General features: G+C 41.3%; 1 protein-coding gene across 1 annotated transcript in view; it reads right to left on the bottom strand.

Moving 5' to 3' along the window:
- Positions 1-21,547, bottom strand: part of LOC105479033 (ring finger protein 115) — an 84,335-nt gene extending 62,788 nt beyond the window's left edge. Inside the window, exon 1 of the mRNA XM_011736809.3 lies at positions 21,299-21,547. Within this exon, the coding sequence (XP_011735111.1) occupies positions 21,299-21,400 (102 nt within the window). The 5' untranslated portion in view covers positions 21,401-21,547. The remainder of the gene's footprint in view (positions 1-21,298) is intronic.
- Between the last annotated feature and the right edge of the window lie 118 nt (positions 21,548-21,665).

Raw genomic sequence — 21,665 nt, 5'->3', positions numbered from 1 at the left:
AAGGAAGACATACCTCTTATTCATTACAAGAAAGAGAAAGTTTCCAGTCTAAACATTTTGAAATTAGTCCTCTGAGCTCAAGGAGTTGTAAGCAAGTGTTCTCTTGGCTATTAATAAGGAAAAGCAGTTTACTAAAAAGGAAAACAACAGGCCACAGTTTCAGTGTTACACAAGGATACCTATACAATTTAAATACTGTTTGAAGAGCTGTGATTCAGTTCCAGGCCAATAAAACTATCTTGATTTATTTATGGTCTCACCCCTAAGAATAGTAACATTCACATTCACAACCTTTATCTTCTTTTTTTTTTTGAGACGGAGTCTCACTCTATTGCCCAGGCTGGAATGCAGTGGCACAATCTCAGTTCACTGCAACCTCCGCCTCCCAGGCTGAAGCAATTCTCCCACCTCAGCTTCCCAGTAGGTGGGAATACAGGTGCCCGCCATCATGTCCAGCTAATTTTTATATTTTTAGTAGACCAATGGGTTTCACCACACTGGCCAGGCTGGTGTTGAAATCCTGACCTCAAGTGATCCACCTGCCTCAGCCTCCCAAAGTGTTGGGATTACAGGCGTGAGCCAGCGCACCCAGCCACCTTTATCATTTTGTTCCTTAATTCAGGCCATGATTGAACACTGACATTACAGATTCCAAACAGGAGTGCATAATCAACCAAGCTTCTTTAGCTCATTGTGTACCAAAGCAGAAAATCAGGTCACAAGACAAAGTGTTACTTGATACAAGCTTGATCAGATAGTCAAGAAGCCAAATTTTCTATGGAAAAAACACACGGGACTACAAGAATTACCAGAGAAAATGTTAACCTCAGACAACATAATATAGCGGAAAAGATTTATAGTGTTTTTGGCTTGCTCACACTAAAGGCAGCAAGAAAGGAAACAACCCAGTGGCATAAATATAAAATGATAAATTGAGCCAAAAAGTATAGATGATTAGCTCTGATGTGTACCACAATCGTTTAGAAAATGTATTTTCTTGCTTTTAGCTTAGGCTGACAGAATCTTGTTTCACAAAGTGACAACATTCATTCACTCAGCAAAAATTCTAAGCTGTATATTCCAAGCATTATGTAGAAAGAAAAATAACCTGGAATTAAAAGTCACTAAAATCACCTACAAAGTGTATGCTCTGATAAAATCATACTTCCCTGAACCATATTCTAGTAGTTAGGGAAGTCAAAAGGCATATAAAATGAACTTCTGAATATCCTAGTCTTAGGTACTTAGCCTCGAAATGAGAACTGAGCAATGCTTCACAACAGCGTAAGTGGTTAGAGTAATGAATGTGAAGCAAAAACAAAGCTGGACTGGTAATCATTTCAACTATGTATGTGCACTTCAAAACATCATGTTGTCTATCTTAAATGCATGCATGCATGCACACACACACACACACACACACACAATTGGACTGGAAACACAGAATAACCAACCAGTTGTGTGATATTGGGTAGCTCACTTCATCTAAATGAGATAGTACCTGGAATATACTAAATTCTCAACCAACTGTAGGTTCTAATAAATTATTCTGAGTGATTTGGATATGGAATATTTCTCAAACCATGTTTCACAAGATATTAACCAGTGGTTAAGGGGGGGAAAAAAACTAGATTTAGAAAAGCCTGAACTAAATATCAAACATGCTGCTTTAATGAATGATTTTTCAGAACCATTAATATGCCATTCTGTGTCACAAAAGGGGAAGTGGAGGGATGGAGATAGGGAAACAATTTGGTATGCAATATTTTACCATAATTCTGAACTCCTATTAAATCTCCTGGCACACAGTTTGAGAAACACTGATCTAGACTACTGATTCCCACACTTTTGGTTCCCATAAAGCAGTTAGATTTTTAAATTAAAAAATTGGAAACTCGCACACATTGCCAGCTTTTTTATTTTGCCAAGTATAAATATTTTTTTTAAATAACCATCTACTATCACCATCATTTCATTTTAAAAAGTACTATTTTACCATGTACCCACAGAGCAATCAGAGCTTCTGACTGAGAACTCTTAATCAAAATAAAAGTAATACTTGGAATTCTAGCACTGACTTTCCATCAATGATATAAGAGAACTTCACAAGTATGACCTAATTCAATTCACGGCAGGAACATTCAGGTCAGGAAAGATCACATACAAACTGGTTGTTAACAATAGCCACTGACTATTGGATTAAGAAATCAATTAGTTAACTGAATAGAACTTTAAGAACAAAAGCAACGTAAATGCAACCTCAAAGCAAAACAAAGAATATTCATAAAACAGTTCTAAAAAAAAAAATTATCCTAGGCCAAGTTTACCTGTTACTGAATCCCAAGTCTTCAAAAAAAAAGAAGTTTTAATTTATTTAGTCAACATTATCAGCATTATTGCTTTGTTTGATTTATAAAAGGAAAACTTTGACATTGCTTTGCATTATGTCCTCCATCCTAACATTTTCAAGACTGTTCATCATTATAAGATAAAATATGTACTAATAGTTTATAACTCATGAAGCAGATTATTTCAGGGGTAAAATCTAAATCCTAGTATGTTAGTGGCTACCACATGATCTATGTGGAAAAACTACAGAAGAAAATTTCCTTACAAAAAATCCAAAAATACTCCAAAGCTCAAATCACTAAACCGTAGCTAGCAGGAATAATCACAACTATCTCATTTTACAGACAAGGAAAATGAAGACCCTGAAAGGTTCAGTAATTTAACAGCTAAGATAAAGCATTTTTTCCCATAGTACTATAATATTATTTATATGTAATTAAAATAAATAAAATCAGCTATAAAAAGGGCTGACAACAGCTGCAAAATGAGGGCTAGTTGTTAGTTCTACAGCTTACAACAACAGTATCTCAGACCTGAAATGGGCAAAAAGTCATTTGCTCTAATCCAGAGATAGCTACATTAATATAATGTTTAAATGAAATATGAAATTTAAGTCCAGGCGCAGTGGCTCACGACTATAATCCCAGCACTCTGCGAGGCCGAGACGGATGGATCACTTGAGGTCAGGAGTTCAAGACAGGGTGAAACCCCATCTCTACTAAAAATACAAAAATTAGCTGGGCATTGTGGCGCATGCCTATAGTCCCAGCGGCTCAGGAAGCTGAAGCAGAAGAATCTTTGAACCCGGGAGGCAGAGGTTTCAGTGAGCTGAGATCGTGCCACTGCACTCCAGCCTGGGCAACACAGAGAGCCTCCATCTCAAAAAAATAAAATAGATAAATAAATATCAAATTTAAAGAAAGCCAAAGGAGGAGAAAATATTTAAATCCTCATTTTACTACCCATTTTTCTCAACATTTTATTAATCTCCTTGCTTCTTCCTGAATATAGCTGATACAGTTTGGATATGTGTCCCCTCTAAATCTCATGTTGAAATTTGATCCCCAATGTTGGAGGTGGGGCCTAGTAAGAGGTATTTAGGTCATGGACGCAGATCCCTCATGAATGTCTTGGTGCAGTCCTTATAGGAATGAGTGATGTAGTTATTTAAGAGTGTGGTACCCCTCCCCTTTCTCTCTTGCTTGCTCTCTTGCCTTGTGGAACACCTGCTTCCCCTTGGCCTTCCACTATGACTGGAAGTTTCCTGAGGTCCCACCAGAAGCAGATGCTGGTGCAAAGCTTCTTGTACTGTCTGCAGAGTAATTAGCTAAGTAAACTTCTTTTATTTGTTTATTTTTTGTTGAGACAGAGTCTCCTTCTGTTGCCCAGGCTGGAGTGCAGTGGCAGGATCTCAGCTCACAGCAACCTCCACCTCCTGGGTTCACGCAATTCTCCTGCCTCAGTCTCCTGAGCGGCTGGGATTACAATGATACGCCACTGCGCCCAGCCATAAACCTCTTTTAAGTTACCCAGCTTCAGTTACTCCTTTATAAGCAACACAAAATGGACTAAGACAACAGCCTAAGTACCTAGAACAGCTCCTGGAACATAGAAGGTACCAATACAGTTACTGAATAAATAAAAATGGACTGCTGTTACTGTTGCATAATCTAGTGCCTGTTATTTTAATGTTATTATCAAATACAAACTAAATTCAAAGTGCTGTACTTCACAAATAGAGTATATGTGTGTGTCCTCAAAGAAAATATTCAGAATCAATCACTCAGGAATAGAAATAGACATACTTCTGGAAACCTTTTACAGTACTAGTGTTACAGGATGAGATAGACCTATATTATACTGCTAATCTTATTAGAAACCTTAGGAACTCTGAATCTGTCCATCTAATACTGATTGCATATTAAAATAGGATGCTAATATAATATTAAAACAACTTCTCCCTATCCATTCAATCAGCATCTACACTTGATAGAGAATAATAAACCAACAATTTTAGTGATTAGTAAACTAAGGTTGAAAAATTCAGGAAATTAAACATTTTTATGATTCTCATTAATATTACTTTCAACCACTTTTTTATTGCTACAGGTATCTGTAAATATTCATGGGGTACATGTGATATTTTGGTACATGCATACCAAGTCAGGGTATTTAGGGCATCCATCACTTTGAATATTTATCATTTCCATGTGCTGGGAACATCTGAAATCCTCTCATCTAGCTATTTTGAAATATACATTGTTGTTAACTTTAGTCATTCTACTCTGCTATCAAACATCAGAACTTATTCCTTCCATCTAATTTTATGTTTATACCCATTAATCAACCTCTCTTTATCCACATGCCTCACACCCTCTACCTTCACACACCCTTCCAGCCTTAGATATCATTCCATTCTCTACCTGCATGAAATCAACTTTTTTAGCTCCCACATATGAGTGAGAATATGCAATATCTGTCTTTCTGTGCCTTGTTTATTTCACTTAACATAATAACCTCCAGTTCCATCCATGTTGCTACAAATGGCATGACTTCATCCTTTCTTATGGCCAAATAGTATTCTGTTGCATATATACACACACCACATTTTCTTTATCCATTCATCCATTGATGGATACTCTGATTCCATCTTTGCTACTGTGAATAGTACTACAATGAACATGGAAGTGCAAGTATCCCTTTGATACACTGATTTCTTCTCTTCTGGATAAATACCCAGTAGTGGGATTGCTTGATTGTATGGTAGTTTTTAGTTTTTTTGAAAAATATCCACTCTGTTTTCCACAGCGACTACACTAATTTACATTCTCATCAACAGTGTTTAAGAGTTCCCTTTCTTCCACATTCTCATCAGCATCTGTTATTTTTGTCTTTTTAATAATGGCCATTCTAACTGGGGTATAATGATATCTCATTCTGGTTTTGGTTTGCACTTCTCTGATGATCAGTGATGTTGAGCACTGTTTCATATATCTGCTGGCTATTTATATGCCTTCTATTGAGAAATGTCTATTCATGTCCTTTGCCCAACCATTATTTGGTTTTTTATTATAATGTCAACAACTCTTTAACCTAAAACATACAAATCAAGACTAGCAGTGAAAATTAATTTGCTGTTTGCCTTTTACATGTTATTAAAAAGTAAATGTACCATTTATAAATAGTTTGTGCACTATATCAGCAATCCAAATAACTACTTTTTTTTCAAAGCAATGAAGCTAAGATATAAAAATTTCTATTCCTCAACCTAACTTTTCTTAACTAGGTACACTAATACCTGTAAACATTTAGCAGTGACCATATTACAAGATCAGGATCTAATAATTGGCACCATAAATTCAAAATCAGGGAACCAACAGTTTAATAAGTTTGAGAGTAAAAGCACCTCACATTAGTACTTAGAGAAGATCCTCTAAAGAAACTTTCATTCAGCAAATTCAGCCATTAATGACTAATGAAGTAACTCTGCCTACAAAGCCCATCAGCTGTTTATCTGAAAGGCAGGCAATTATGGGATGACTCCTCTACTTATAAGCTCTCATATGCAGAAATAAAGCCATATTCCACAAGAGGCTTCACTCTACCGGCCACTAACAAATGGCAAGTGGTCCATCAAACTGCTGCTTTGAGCCAACCCTTCAGTCATTAGTCTACAGGTCTGTGCTTTGTTGCTTTGTTTTCAAGGGTTTTTTTGTTTTTTTTTTTTTTTGAGACAGAGTCTCACTCTGTTGCCCAGGCTGGAGTACAGTGGTACGATCTCAGCTCACTGCAACCTCCACCTCCTGAGTTCAAGCAATCATCCTCCCTCAGCCTCCCGAGTAGCTGGGATTACAGGCGTGTGCCACCACACCCAGCTAATTTTTGTATTTTTAGTAGAGACAGGTTTCACTATGTTGGCCAGGCTGGTCTCAAACTCCCGACCTCAGGTGATCTGCCCCCGTCAGCCTCCCAAAGTGCTGGTATTACAGGTGTGAGCCACTGCACCTAGACCCAGCTAATTTATTTTATTTTATTTTATTTTATTTTATTTTATTTATTTTTTTTGGAGACAGAGTTTCGCTCTTGTTGCCCAGGCTAGAGTGCAGTAGTACGATCTTGGCTCACCGCAACCTCGGCTCACTGCAACCTCCACCTCCCAGGTTCAAGCAATTCTCCTGCCTCAGCCTCCCGCGTAGCTGAGATTACAGGCATGTACCACTACGCCCGGCTAATTTTGTATTTTTAGTAGAGATGGGGTTTCACCATGTTGGTCAGGCTGGTCTTGAACTCCTGACCTTGAGTGATCCATCTGCCTCAGCCTCCCAAAGGGCTTGGATTACAGGTGTGAGCCACGGCGCCCAGCCTGTTTTCAAGGTTTTTATGAACACTAGTACCTCCATCATTTTCAACAGGTACAAAAAGAAGAAAGCTGCAAGAAGAAAAAGCCTACAATTAAGTTTCCTTCATTCAACAAATACTAGTTGAATATCTACTACGTATGAAGGCACTGTCCTAACACTGACGAAAAAGAAAACATCAATAATAAGAGTGGTAAGGAAATAAATTTGAAGACATACAGGAATTGTCTAAAGGCCAAGTAAATCTTTGTCTTTTAGACTAAAAGACTGTGCTTAAGTAGTGAATAATAAGCAAGAAAAAAAGACCAGAGTGAATGATAAAACAGAAAAACGTTTTCCTGTATGATTAAAGGTCATTCTTAAAGAGGACAATACAATCATCTAGGGGATATTTGGGACATCTATGGAAGTGCTTTGGTTGTCACAGCAGTTAAGAAGTGCTTCTCACTATTCATAATAGCAGAGACATGGAATCAATCCAAATGCCCATCAATGAGAGGCTGGATAAAGAAAATGTGGTACATATACACCATGGAATACTATGCAGCCATAAAAACGAATGAGTGATTACTTTGCAGGGATGTGGATGGAGCTGGAAGCCATTATCCTCAGCAAACTAACATAGGAACAGAAAACCACACATCACACATTCTCATTTGTAAGTAGGAGCTAAATGATGAGAACACATGGACACATGGTGGGGAACAACACACACTGGGACCTGTGAGGGGAGCCTCAGGAAGAACAGCTAATGGATGCTGGGCTTCATACCTAGGTGATGAGTTGATCTGTGCAGCCAACCACCATGGCACACATTTACCTACACAACAAAACCTGCACATTCTGCACATGTGCCCTGGGACTTAAAATAAAAGTTGAAGAAAAAAAAAAGTGTTACTGACATTCAATTGGCAGAGGTCAGGAAAGCATAGGCAAGTCTGGCACAAAGAAATAATGTCTTTATTCTCAAACTTCCTTATGAATAGTTAACTGGATTTTTAAAATTTGTATAATTACCAAAGCCTAGAACCTAATTCCATTCTACATATAAGCACCAAATCCTTCTGCATAATTTTACTCATTTATTTATTTTTTGAGACAAGGTCTCACTCTGTCACCCAGGCTGGAGTGCAGCGGTGTGATCACGGTTCACTACAGCCTTGACCTCCTGGGCTCAGGTAATCCTCCCACCTCAGTCTCCCAGGTAGCTGGGACTTCAGGCACGTGCCACCACGCCTGGCTAATTTTTTAAAAATTTTTTTGAAGAGACAGAGTTTTACCATGTTGCTCAGGCTAGTCTCCAACTCCTGGGCTCAAGTGATCCATCTGCCTTGGCATCCCAAAGTGCTGGGATTACAGACGTAAGCCACTGTGCCCAGTCCGTAATTTTAATATGTACTGAATGTTCAGAAAAGCAACTGCTGAATAAAGTAAGAGAAAACTGTACTTTGGGGCAGATACAGTGGCTCACGTTTGTAATCACAGCACTTTGGGAGGCCAAGGAGGAGGACAGCTTGAGCCTAATTCAAAACCAGCCTGGGCAACTAAGTGAGACCCCATCTCTACCAAAAAAAAAAAAAGGAAGAAGAAGAGGAAGAGGAAGAGGAAGAGGAAGAGGAAGAAGAAGAAGAAGAAGAAGAAGAAGAAGAAGAAGAAGAAGAAGAAGAAAGAAGCTGTATTTGAGTTTTATTTATACATTTGCAAAGAACTGTTCACTGTACTGGTTTGCTTCTCCTGGTATTTAAGTTGCAAATACCCTTACAGCAGTCTATTCAGGCAGCTGTTATGGCAAGCGAATCTGTCAGAAATGTTTTCTATTTATCCTTCATCTTACTGCAAGATAATTTTTTAAATTATATATGTAGGGCCGGGCGTGGTGGCTCACGCCTGTAACCCCAGTAGTTTGGGAGGCCAAGGTGGGCGGATCACTTGAGGCCAGGAGTTCGAGACCAGCCTGGCCAACATGGTGAAACCCTGTCTCTACAAAGAACAAATAATAATACAAAAAAAATTAGCCAGGTGTGGTGATGCACACTTGTAATCTCAGGTACTTGGAAGGCTAAGGCAGGAGCATTGCTTGAAGCACCCTGGAGGCAGAGGATGCCGTGAGCCACGATCACGCCACTGCAGCGCAGCCTGGTTGACAGAGATTCTGTCTCAAAAAAATATATATATACATATATATATATGTATGTATGTAGAAAAGTTGTATTACCTGTGGATTTCATTTCATTAAAGAGAGTACTTCAAAATACTTATAAAAAGAGGGCAATGGATCTGAGAGGTTTGAGAACTAACGGGCTAGAAGATCAGCATCACTGTAGGATGCCTGCAGGTCTCAGTTAATCCAGCAAAAGGTAAGAAAGAGCATGTAACTATAATTTTTTTTTCTTTTGAGAATGTAAATTCTAAGCATGGTGAAAGGTAAGCAAAATGAAACTTCTGGAAGATGGTACTATGGTTTAAAAGCCTATTCAAATCTATACAACATCAAAGTAAGCGGCAACGAGGTAAACATTACCTTGTCTACTAAGAAGTTTCCTGTGACACTTCCTCAAATTGTCAAGGAGAGAGATTAATCTGTCTTAACAGATTTTCAAGGAAGATAAAACTAACTGGTCTGGCCAGGCATGGTGGCTCACGCCTGTAATCCCAGCACTCTGGAAGGCCGAGGCAGGCAGATCACTTGAGGTCAGGAGTTTGAGACCAGCCTGGCCAACATGGTGAAACCCTGCCTTTACTAAAAATACAAAATTAGCCAGGTATGGTGGTGCACACCCATAATCCCAGCTACTCGGGAGGCCAAGGCACCAGAATTGCTTGAACATGGGAGGCGGAGGTTGCAGTGAGCCAAGATCGCACCACTGCACTCCAGCCTGGGTGACAGAGTGAGGCTCTAGGTCTCAAAAAAAAAAAACCGGTCTGTTTTGGGGAAAGAGTCACCAACAGTCTACTTATCATATAAGAAAAGTATGCCTGGTTTAAAAATCACTAGAGCCAACTCACTTCTGTCTTTTTCTTCAAGAGATGGGGTTTTGCCATATCACCCAGGCTGGTCTCAAACTCCTGAGCTCAAGTGATCCACCCACCTCAGCCTCCCAAAGTGCTGGGATTACAGGCATGAGCCACCATACTTCTAACTGATATACATGCATTTGGGGACCTCTGAGAAACTCTGAACTGCAAACAATTGAAAAAAGAAACTTTTAAAAAAGAAAAATTTTTCAGCACCTAAACTTCTGTGTGAAACTACAACCACCACCAAAATGTTTCCAATACATTAATGGCCCTATTTCTCTGCAAATAAGGATTACTCATCATTCTTACACTGCCTTTCAATTAGGATTATACAGATACATTCCTTATTCAAGCTTTCAATACGTGCACCTAAGTATTATTTTACAGTGGGATATACTTAGGTAAAATGAGAGGGTCAGATGACTCAGAAGTCGCCTGAAGAATTTTAGAACAAAGATTAATAACTCCAATATACCCCCTCAACCAAGAATTTGAAGAAACTAAGAGGTTAAACACAAAATTTCCAGAGCTCATGAAACTTCTGAGAAGTGTAAGAGAAACACAGAAAGTAAAACTAAAAGTAAGGCTTGTTGTTTGTTTTCATTTTGTTTTCAAACTGGGATTTCCAGCTGTCTTACTAAATTACATGCAGTGTTACTATCTCAATTAATTCCCAACTGACAAAACATGTGGATAGTTTTCTTTTAGAAGTCACCCTTACAGTACGTAACTTGAGAGGAGTAATCCAATTCCTCTGGTTTCAGTAACTCCAAAGACAGAAAGTGACTCCAACAGATATAGCTATAATGGAATCGCAGCCACTAACTGAGCCCTAGTTCCTGTTCTAAACAATCTCTCCCATCAGTGCTTTGCCTAAAATTATACGGTCTCAATTATCTTACTGAAAATTCACTGGGATCCCAAAATTAAAAATCAAACCTACACCTAAAACAAACCTTAAACACCATTAGCACAAGATGACACTGACTATCCCTCTAGCTATCCCACGGTTTCTCAGCCTCAGTCCTCTTAACTTTTTGGGCCCAATATAATTCTTTGAGGGGGCTATCCTGTGCACTGTAGCATGTTCAGCAGCATCTCTGGCCTCTACCCACTGGACGACAGTAGCAGCCCTCCTCACAGCCCCCAGTTATGAAAATCAAAAATGTCTACAGGCTGGGTGTGGTGGCTCACGCCTACAATCCCAATACTTTGGGAGGCCCAAGCAGGACTGCTTGAGGCCAGGAGTTTGACATCAGCCTAGGCAACACAGTAAGACTCTGTCTCTACAAAAAATTAAAAAATTAGCCAGGTGTGGTGGTATGGTGGTACAGCTACTTGGAAGGCTGAGGTGGGAGGATTGCTTGAGCCCAGGAGGTAGAAGCTGCAGCGAGCCGGTGATCACACCACCGCACTCCAACCTGGGCAACAAAGTGAGAAAAAAAAATTGTCTACAGATTTTGCCAAATGTTCCCTGGGAAACAAAACTACCTGAAATTGAAAACCACTGCTCTAGGCTATCTCCTTTATTACTCATTAGGCTGTGAAGAGATCCAGCCTGGCCAACATGGTGAAACCCCCGTCTCTACTAAAAATACAAAAATTAGCTGGGCGCGGTGCCAGGCGCCTGTAATCCCAGCTACTTGGGAGGCTGAGGCAGGAGAATTGCTTGAAACTGTAAGGTGCAGGATGCAGTGAGCCGAGATCGCACCACTGCACTCCAGCCAGGGTGAAAGAGGGAAACTCCATTAAAAAAAAAAAAAAAAAAAAAAAAAAGGCAACGAAACATAAAGAAATACAAAGTGTTAGCACATCTAGTTGGTACTTCCCCCAAAAATACAAAAAAATTCATCTGCAGTGAGTTCAATTTTCAGATTTTTTTCTTCCTTATACTGAAAAAGTCCCACACAAATTTCCAATATATACATTTATATTTATCAGAATTTCAAGGATAAACTAGCCTCTACCTATAAGAATGCATATTTATTTCTAGATATTGCAGTGAATATATGTACTGACACCGTACATTCCAATTTCATATGGCAGCACCTGCATTTTGTACCACTGTAGCCTTTTAAAGACCTCAAAACACTGAAGTCATTACTTTTTAAATATAACTACTGGGTGTTCAACTCTTATCAATCATTCAATCAAAAAATATTTAATTAGCAACTGCTATATAACACCAGATAGATACCTCTCTGGGACCTTTCTAAGAATCGTGCAACTTGGAAAGGTCAGTGAGCTTAAAGGGTCACAAAGTCTTTAAGAAATCTGCTTTTTAGCTACTTTTATTATGGGTGGTTTGAACATTTTCCTGTATTAGAGTTATTACAAGTACAATTCAATGATGAATGCCATCTGTAGCACCTGGTAGAGCCAAACTAGATAACATTACTTATTGATAAGGAAAACATTTTATTAGATCACAGAAGATGATAAAAGAAGAAGATGGAGAGAAGCCTACTACATAGTTTCTTCAGGTGGAGCCTGAAGGTGAGCAGGCCTTAACCTGATCTCTTCATCTGGATTTAGGAAGATACCCTGATCTCCATAAAATACTTAAAGAACCACCCTAGTCTCATCAGTACCAAAAGTAGGTTACTCTGCATATGATTTATCTCACCTGTTTAATGATGACTCTACCAAATTTAATCTCATAAGGTTACATTCCCTAACCTTGATTTAATGGGGAAAGACGGATGGTAGGGTGTAGGGACGGAATAACACCTTTACACTCCATGACACTGCCCTCTGTGGTGTACTACCCAGTCATTCATAATCAACGTAGCATACTAACTCCATTAGTCATGGCTTCACATTGTCTCTCAATAAGATAGGTCGAGTTTCTGCTATGGTTTTGAAAATAATACTCTGAAGTTACTTTAAGTATTTATTCTATCATCTGATGACCAAAAAATCTACAATGGCATTTTACCCAGTCCTACAGAAACTTGAAATCCTGAGGCTCCAGGCTATAGAATCGAAATCTCTGATTTTAAAATCCAAGTTTAGTACTCACAAAATTCTACTAAAGTTATTTTCACTGTAAATAGGAAAACACTTTCAATAAGAAGAAGAAATTCCTAAACAATACTCACTTGGAATGGAGACTTTTTTTGAAGCCTAACAGAAAACAATGCCATGAAATATGTTTTCATAATTCCCTTCATGATTTCTCATTTCTTAATATCTTCTTTCCAAATGAACCTTTTGTCCTCTTTTCGAATGGTTTTTTTTTTTTTTTTTGAGACGGAGTCTCCCTCTTGTTGCGAGTACAATGGTGCGATCTCGGCTCACTGCAACCTCTGCCTCCTGGGTTTTCAAGCAATTCTCCTGCCTCAGTCTCCTGAGCCCAGCTTAAATCACTAAATTGTTTAGATTAGAGGCGCCCACCACCACACGAGGCTAAGTTTTGTATTTTTAGTAGAGACGGGATTTCACCATGTTGGCCAGGCTGATCTCGAACTCCTGACCTCAGGTGATCTGCCCACTTTGGCCTCCCAAAATGCTGGGATTACAGGCGCTAGTCACCATGCCCTGCCCTCTTTTGTCCTCTTATCTGGGTAGATCCAACCCAAAGACACACAAAGCTAGAATTGATCAGGATTAGCAGTAAGGAGTGTTATTTTATCAAATTAAATGAATTCAGTCTACATGTGGCTTTAAAAAAAAAAAGATGAAATAATAAAATAATAAAATTTTAAAAAGAAGAGAAGAGTGATTAAACCTTGCAACCTAGTCCCACTGAACACAATCATGGCTCTGAAACAGTCCTTCCCATTGAATGGGTGAAGAAACCTAGTAATAGCTCATTAAAAGCTGATGTAAACTCAATACCCAGCCTCTGGTGTTCAGTGAGGACAGCACTCATAGGTGATGGGTTCTTTCTTTCTCTTTCTTTTCTTTTTTCTCTCCTCTCTCCCCTCTCTTCTCTCTCCTCCAGACTGGCTCTCTGCTACCCAGGCTGGAGTACAGTGGCACAACCATAGCTCACTGTAACCTCGAATATCCTGGGCTCAAGCAATTCTTCCACCTCAGCCTCCCAAGTAGCTAGGACTATAAGCACATGCCACCATGCCCAGCTAAGTTTTATTTTTTATTTTTGTTGAGACAGGGTCTTGCTATGTTGTCCAGACTGGGAGAACATTTTAAACAAAGGGAGACAGAGGTCTAAAAATAGGTAACACATAGAATGGTGAGGTAAATGCTATGGCCAAGGCACAGGGCGTGTGGAGGAATGAGATGAGTTTTTGAAGCTGATTAGATTATATCATGGAGTCTTTTTCTTTTCTTTTTCTTTTTGAGATAAGCTCGCTCTGTCACCCAGACTGGAGTGTACTGGCACGATCACAGCTCACTGCAGCCTTGACCTCCCGGGCTTGAGCGATCTTCCCCACCTCAGCCTCCTGAGTAGCTAGGACCACAGGCACACACCACCACCCCTGGCTAATTTTTTTTATTTTTATAGAGATAGGGTCTCACTTTGTTGCCCAGGCTAGTCCCAAACTCCAGGGCTCAAGCAATCCTCTCCTGCCTTGGGTTCCCAAAGTGCTGGTATAACAGGTATGAGCCACAGCATGCCCCAGTTAAGTGATGGTTCTTGGTATCCAACTATCACAAGAGTCAGTACCTTCTTTGTTTACTTTGTTTTTATACAATTTATCCATATCTGATTTTGACTGGGGTATTAAGCCTTTTTATATATTGACTATAAATGGTTTTTAGGTTTTATGTCCTTCATTTTGCTCTTTGTTTTCTATACATCTTTCTTAGATTTTAGGTTTGGGGGTACATATGTACATTTGTTACATGGATAAACTACGTCACTGGAATTTGGTGTACAGATTTCGTCACCCAGCAACTGAGCATAGTACAAGAGTTTTTTGACTCTCATCCTCCTCTTACCCTCACCACCTCAAGTAAGCCCTCGTGTCCATGTTTGTGCCCATGTGTACTCAATGTTAGCTCCCACTTATAAGTGAGAACACGTGATACTTGGCTTTCTGTTCCTGCTTTAATTCACTTAGGATAATGACCTCCAGCTGCATCCATGTTGCTGCAAAGGTCACGATTTCGGTTTTTTTTTTTTTTTTAAATAGCTGCATAGTATCCCATGGTGTATGTGTACTACATTTTCTTTATTAAGTCCACCACTGATGGGCATCTAGGTTGATTCCATGTCTTTGCTCTTGTGAATAGTGCCACAATAAACATACAAGTGCATGTGCCTTTTTGGTAAAACGATTTATATTCCTTTAGGTATATAACCCAGTAACAGATTGCTGGGCAGAATGGTAGTTCTGTTTTAAGTTCTTTGGGAAATCAAACAGCCTTCCACAGTGGCTGAACTAATTTACATTCTCACCCGCAGTGTATAAGCATTCCCTTTACCCCACAACCTTGCCAACAACTGTTATTTTTGGCTTTCTAATAATAGCTATTCTGACTGGTGTAAGATGGCATCTCACTGTGGTTTTGGTTTGCATTTGTCTGATGATTATCGATGTTGAGCATTTTTTCATATGCTTATTGGGCCACATATATGTCTTCTTTTGAGAAGTGCGTAGACAAAAAAAACCAAAATCATACCAACCACACTCTTGGACCACAGCACAATTAAAATAGAAATCAATACTAAAAAGGTCTCTCAAAACTATACAATTACATGGAAATGAAACAACTTGCTCCCGAATGACTTTTGAGTAAAAATTGAAATTAAGGGAGAAATCAGAAAGTTCTCTGAAACTAATGAAAACACCGATACAGCATACCAGAATCACTAGGACACGGTTAAAGCAGTATTAAGAGGAAAGTTTATAGCACTAAACATTTACATCAAAAAGCTAGAAAGACCTCAAATTAACAACCTAACATCACATCTAGAGAAACTAGAAAAACAAGAACAAACCAATCCCAAAGCCAGCAGAATAACCAAAATCAGTGCTGAACTGAATGAAATTGAGATGCGAAAATCCATACAAATAAATGATAAATGAAACCAAAAGTTGGTTCTTTCAAAGAATAAACAAAACTGATAGATCCCTAGCTAGATTAATAAAGAAAAAGAGAGAAGATCTAAATAAACACAATAAGAAATGACAAAACTGACATTACCACCAATCCCACAGAAATACAAAAAACCCTCAGAGACTATTACAAACACCTCTATGCACACAAACTAGAAAACCTAAAATTCCAGATAAATTCCTGCAAACATACAACCCCACAAGACTGAACCAGGAAGAAACTGAAATTCTGAACAGACCAATGATGAGTTCCAAAATTGAATCAGTAATAAAAAACCTGGCCAGGGCCATGGCTCATGCCTACAATCCCAGCACTTTGGGAGAAAAAGGCAGGCAGATCACTTGAGCCCAGGAGAGATCAGTCTGGGCAACATGAAGAAACCTTATCTCTCAAAAACAAAACAAAACAAAACAAAAGAGAAAATGAGCCACGTGTGGTAGCACATACCTGTAGGCCCAGCTACTCAGGAGGGTAAGGTGGGAGGATCGCCTGAGTTTGGGAAGTCAAGGCTGCAGTGAGCCATGATCATGCCACTGAACTCCAGTATGGGCAACACAGTGAGACCCTGTCTCAAAAAATAATGAAAAATAAAAACTTACCAACCAGAAAAGGCCCTGGACCAGATGGACTCACAGCCAAATTCTACCAGACACATGAAGAAGAGCTGGTACCAATTCTACTGAAATTATTCCAAAAAATCGAGGAGGGACTCTTCCCTAACCCATTCTACGAGGCCAGCAGCATTCTGATACCAAAACCTGGCAAAGACATAATGAAATAAGAAAACTCCAGGCCGGGCGCGGTGGCTCAAGCCTGTAATCCCAGCACTTTGGGAGGCCGAGACGGGTGGATCATGAGGTCAGGAGATCGAGACCATCCTGGCTAACACGGTGAAACCCCGTCTCTACTAAAAAATACAAAAAACTAGCCGGGCGAGGTGGCGGGCGCCTGTAGTCCCAGCTACTCGGGAGGTTGAGGCAGGAGAATGGTGGGAACCCGGGAGGCGGAGCTTGCAGTGAGCTGAGATCTGGCCACAGCACTCCAGCCTGGGAGACAGAGCGAGACTCCGTCTCAAAAAAAAAAAAAAAAAAAGAAAAAAGAAAACTCCAGGCCAATATCCCTGATGAACACAGACACAAAAATCCTAAATAAAATACTAACAAACCAAACCAGCAGCACATTAAAAAGCTAACGCAGGCCAGTGTGGTGGCTCACATCTGTTATCTCAGCACTTTGGGGGGCCAAGTCAGGCAGATCACTTGAGGTCAGGATTTCAAGGCCAACCCGGCCAACATGGGGAAACCCCGTCTCTACTGAAAGTACAAAAATTAGCCAGGTCTAGTGGTGCAAACCTGTAATCCCAGGTACCTGGGAGGCTGAGGCACGAGAATCATCTGAACCCACAAGGCAGAGGTTGCAGTCAGCTGAGCTAGTTCCACTACACTCCAGCCTGGACGACAGAGCGAGACTCCGTCTCAAATAAATAAATAAATAAATAAATAGCGGCCGGGCGCAGTGGCTCACGCCTGTAATCCCAGCATTTTGGGAGGCCGAGACTGGCGGATCACACGGTCAGGAGATTGAGACCATCCTGGCTAACACGGTGAAACCCCTTCGCTACTAAAAATACAAAAAATTAGCCAGGCGTGGTGGCAGGTGCCTGTAGTCCCAGCTACTCGGGAGGCTGAGGCAGGAGAATGGCGGGAACCTGGGAGGCGGAGCTTGCAGTGAGCCGAGATAGCGCCACTGCACTCCAGCCTGGGCGACAGAGCGAGACTCCGTCTCAAAAAAAAAAAAAAAAAAAAAAAATCAAAAAAATTAAAAAGCGAATCCACCACAATCAAGTAGTCTTTACTCCTGGGGTACAAGGTTAGTTCAACATACATAAATCAATAAATGTGATTCATCACATAAACAGAATTAAAAACAAAAACCACACATCAGGTCAGCCGCAATGGCTCATGCCTGTAACCCCAGCACTTTGGGAGGCTGAGGCAGGCAGATTGCTTAAGCTCAGGAATTTGAGACCAGCCAGGGGCAACGTGGCAAAATCCCATCTCTACAAAAAAGAAAAAAAAATTAGCCGCGCATAGTGGAACCCACCTATCTACTAATACTCAGGAGGCTATAGTGGGAGGACAGATTAAGCCCACGAATTCAAGAACAGCCTGGGCAACAAGACAGAACAAATTCTGTCTCTATTTAAAAATAAAAAAGGAGGCTGGGTGCAATGGCTCACGCCTGTAATCCCACCACCTTGGGAGGCCGAGGTGGGCATATCACGAGGTCGAGATGGAGACCATCCTGGTCAACATGGTGAAACCTTGTCTCTACTAAAAATACAAAAATTAGCTGGGCATGGTGGCACATGCCTGTAGTCTCCACTACTCGGGAGGCTGAGGCAGGAGAATTGCTTGAACCCAGGAGGCGGAGGTTGCAGTGAGCCGAGATCGCACCACTGCACTCCAGCCTGGTGACAGAGCAAGACTCCGTCTCAAAAAAAAAAAAAAAAAAAAAAAAGAGAATATACTGTATAATTGAAAATTACTAAGACAGTAGATTTTAAGTGTTCTCACCACACAAAAATAAATATGTGAGGTAATGCTTGTTAAATAGCTTGATTTAACCATTCCATGTATACATATATCAAATCATGCTGTACACTATAAAAAATACAGTATATAACTTTTAGTTGTGAAAAAAACATGATTTATTAAATGCTTCTCCCCTCTTCATCACCCTCCCCTTCCTTTTGCTACCTCACAGTCTTTGGAATTCTCAATCTGAAATGTACCTATCCCTCAAAACTCAATTTAAATCCCACTGGCCACATCAATGCTATGAAATTCCCCTCTCTGTATCCTAAAGCACACATCCTCACCCCTTTATGTTGTTACTTTTTCCATGTTTGCCTTGTTTTTCCCCAAAAGCTGTAAGATCCTTAAGGTCAGGAACCACATATCGCTCCATATCACCTCCAGGACACTCAGCAGAGAACCTTGGATACATTTAGAAAGAATCTGGTTATATTCAATTGTGTTAGGCCTCAATTTACAAATCAGACATGACAAATAACATATCAGACCAAAAAGATCAAGAAACTTCTCCAGGCATTAAGTAAGGCTTAGAAAAACACCTACTCAGCCTTTAAAAATATCCCTTTGAAATAAGGACTTAAAGGTGAGAAGAAAATATATAATCAATTGTGGAAATTTAGACTGTCTTCTCACTCTTGTTTTTTTTTTTTTTTGAGACAGGGTCTCACTCTGTTGCCCAGGCTGGAGTGCAATGGTGCAATCTCAGCTCATTGCAACTTCCGCCTCCTGGGGTCAGGCAATCCTCCTACCTCAGCCTCCTGAATAGCTGGGACTACAGGTGCATGCCACCACATACGGCAGATTTTTTTATTTTTTGGTACAGAAGGGGTTTCTCCATGTTGCCCAGGCTAGTCTCAAACTCCTGAGCTCAAGCAATCTGCCTGCCTTGGACTCCCAAAGTGTTGGGATTACAGGCGTGAGCCACCACGCCTGGCCAACTTCTCACTCTTAAAGGCAAAATAGTGAACAGCAACTTAAAGATCAAAAAAGCTAAGGTTGCAATATTCAACAAGGCATCACATTCAACAACATACCCCTGGTAGGTTACACACATACTGGCTGAATTCCAGACTCCCTCTCTATGGTAAAAGAGTTCTGCAGGCTCTGATGCTGGCTGGAAAAAAACTAGGCACCTGCTCTTCCCAGCACTGAAATATAGCCAAAAAAGAAAAAAAAAAACCATAAACACACAGCAAAATCAGCAAGCAAAACTAGCATTTAGGCAGGGAGTGGTGGCTCACGCCTGTAATCTCAGCACTTTGGAAGCCCGAGTCGGGCGGATCACTTGAGGTCAAGGGTTCGAGACCAGCTTGGCCAACAAGGTGAAACTCTGTTTCTACTAAAAATACAAAAATTAGCCAGGGTGTGGTGGTCACGTGCCTATAGTCCCAGCTACCTGGAGGCTGAGGCAGGAGACTCGCTTGAACCCGGCTGGTGGAGGTTGCAGTCAGCCAAAATCATGCTCCTGGGTGATAGACGGAGACTGTCTCAAAGGGAGAAAAAAAAAAAAAGGCTAAGTAGCATTTATATGAAACTATGACTCCGATGTTGGGGGTGAGGCAAGTAGAGAGGACAGAATATATCATAATGCCTTAAAACTTTTGAGAGAGAGAAGACTATAAAACACCCTTTAAGCACTTACTCACTGGACTCCATTTGTTTCTAAGAAATAAGATATACAGACTCACTTTAGAAGGCTTCCTCGTACACTGTATCTGAGACACCATAAATATAAACATACATTATGTTGCCACTCTATGGTAAGGCTGAACCTGGACACTTCTAAGGAATGGAACAACCATGAAGACAGTTGGCCAAAGATAGGACTGACATTCACCCTGGGGGAGCTCCTCGTAGTAGCTACAACCCAACCCAAAACAGCTTCTGGGTTTGTGATGCTGGTGCTGGCTAATAAGCTGCGTAAGTGTTGTTTGTTTTTTGTAGAGAGGAGTCTCACTGTGTTGCCCAGGCTGGTCTCAAACTCCTGGCCTCAAGCAATCCTCCTGCCTCGTCCTCCCAAAGTACTGGGATTACAGACCTGAGCCACCGCGCATGACCTACAAAAGTGCTTTTTTCACAACCACAGCACTGCCTCTCAAGGAGCTAACAGTCTGGTAGAAACTCGTGAAAACCAATTTCATGTCGGAGGTAGCAACCCCAACATTCTATCCCGGCTCTTTTTCTTAAGTGAAGAAAGGGACAGGGCGGGGGGCGGAACAATGGTATTAAAGACACTAGCAACATGACAACCAAAATAAACGAAGTTGAAACAGTACGTCCTGCCTTCTTCCTAAAGCCATTTCCTTCAATAGTGATAGGAGTGCAGGCTGTCTGCAAGTCATTAGTACGCTGCTATTTTCACTTTCACAAGGACCCTGGAAACCTCTGAAGAGCAAAATCCTCCTTTTCGCCTCACAGATACCATCCAACCCCCTTTCTGTGCTTCCTTCCTTCCCCAGAGAAAACCGAATAGGGACAATCCTCAGCAATCCGCTATTTTGCTTCACTGACAAGGGAGGTGGCGGGGGCGGGGGGAGTGAAAAGTGGAAAAGAACGTAGAGGAAGGTGAGAAGACACAGCGGAAGGAGTATGGGGGGAGGTCATCGCGGGGAAAAGACCAGGTATAAAAGAATGCAAGAAAATTGAGGGGAGAGTTATCAGAGGGAAACTTGCCAAGAAAAAAATAATAATAATAAGGACAGGAGAGGTAAAGAGGTGAGATCAGGAGAAGCAGCCCACGATGAATTAAGAGGTGGGCAGGAGGGTACGGGGCCGGAGCCGTGACGCCCAGGGTCTAGGGCCAGTGGCTGGAAAAGTGGGCAGCAGGTATTCGGCAGACCGATGTCCTGGGAGTCAAGGGTGTGCGGAAAGCTCCAGACCCAGTTCCGGGACATCAGAGCCAGGAATCTATGAGGTTCCCAAGTACAGAGAACACGGGGCTCTTACCGGTAGTTTGGGGCTGACCTCGCCCTTGCAAAAGTGGCAGAAAAACCGGTGGGCGGCTACAGCGGCGCCCGAGTCCGCCCCGGCCGCCGAAGCCTCCGCCATTTTTGTCCTCCGCCGCGGCCGTCCGAGAGGGCAGCCGGCCCGTCCCTCGCCAGGCCGCTACCTCCCGGGCTGCAGTAGCCACCGCCGCCTCGGTGCGGCCCACCGCTTCAGAGCCCGCGTCGGTCACGTGAGTCGGCCAGACCCAGAGAGGCGGCGGCGCCAACAGCAACCCTGCGGCCCGCCTCCCAGCACCAAATAGGCGCAGGAAGGAGAGGCAAACCTCCCGCCCGCCGGCTCCACAAACAGCCCCTCGCTGGTCCTCCAG

This window comes from Macaca nemestrina, chromosome 1, assembly GCF_043159975.1.
Source record: "Macaca nemestrina isolate mMacNem1 chromosome 1, mMacNem.hap1, whole genome shotgun sequence".
NCBI classification, from domain to species: Eukaryota; Metazoa; Chordata; class Mammalia; order Primates; family Cercopithecidae; genus Macaca; species Macaca nemestrina.
This window is presented reverse-complemented; position numbering and strand designations above follow the sequence as displayed.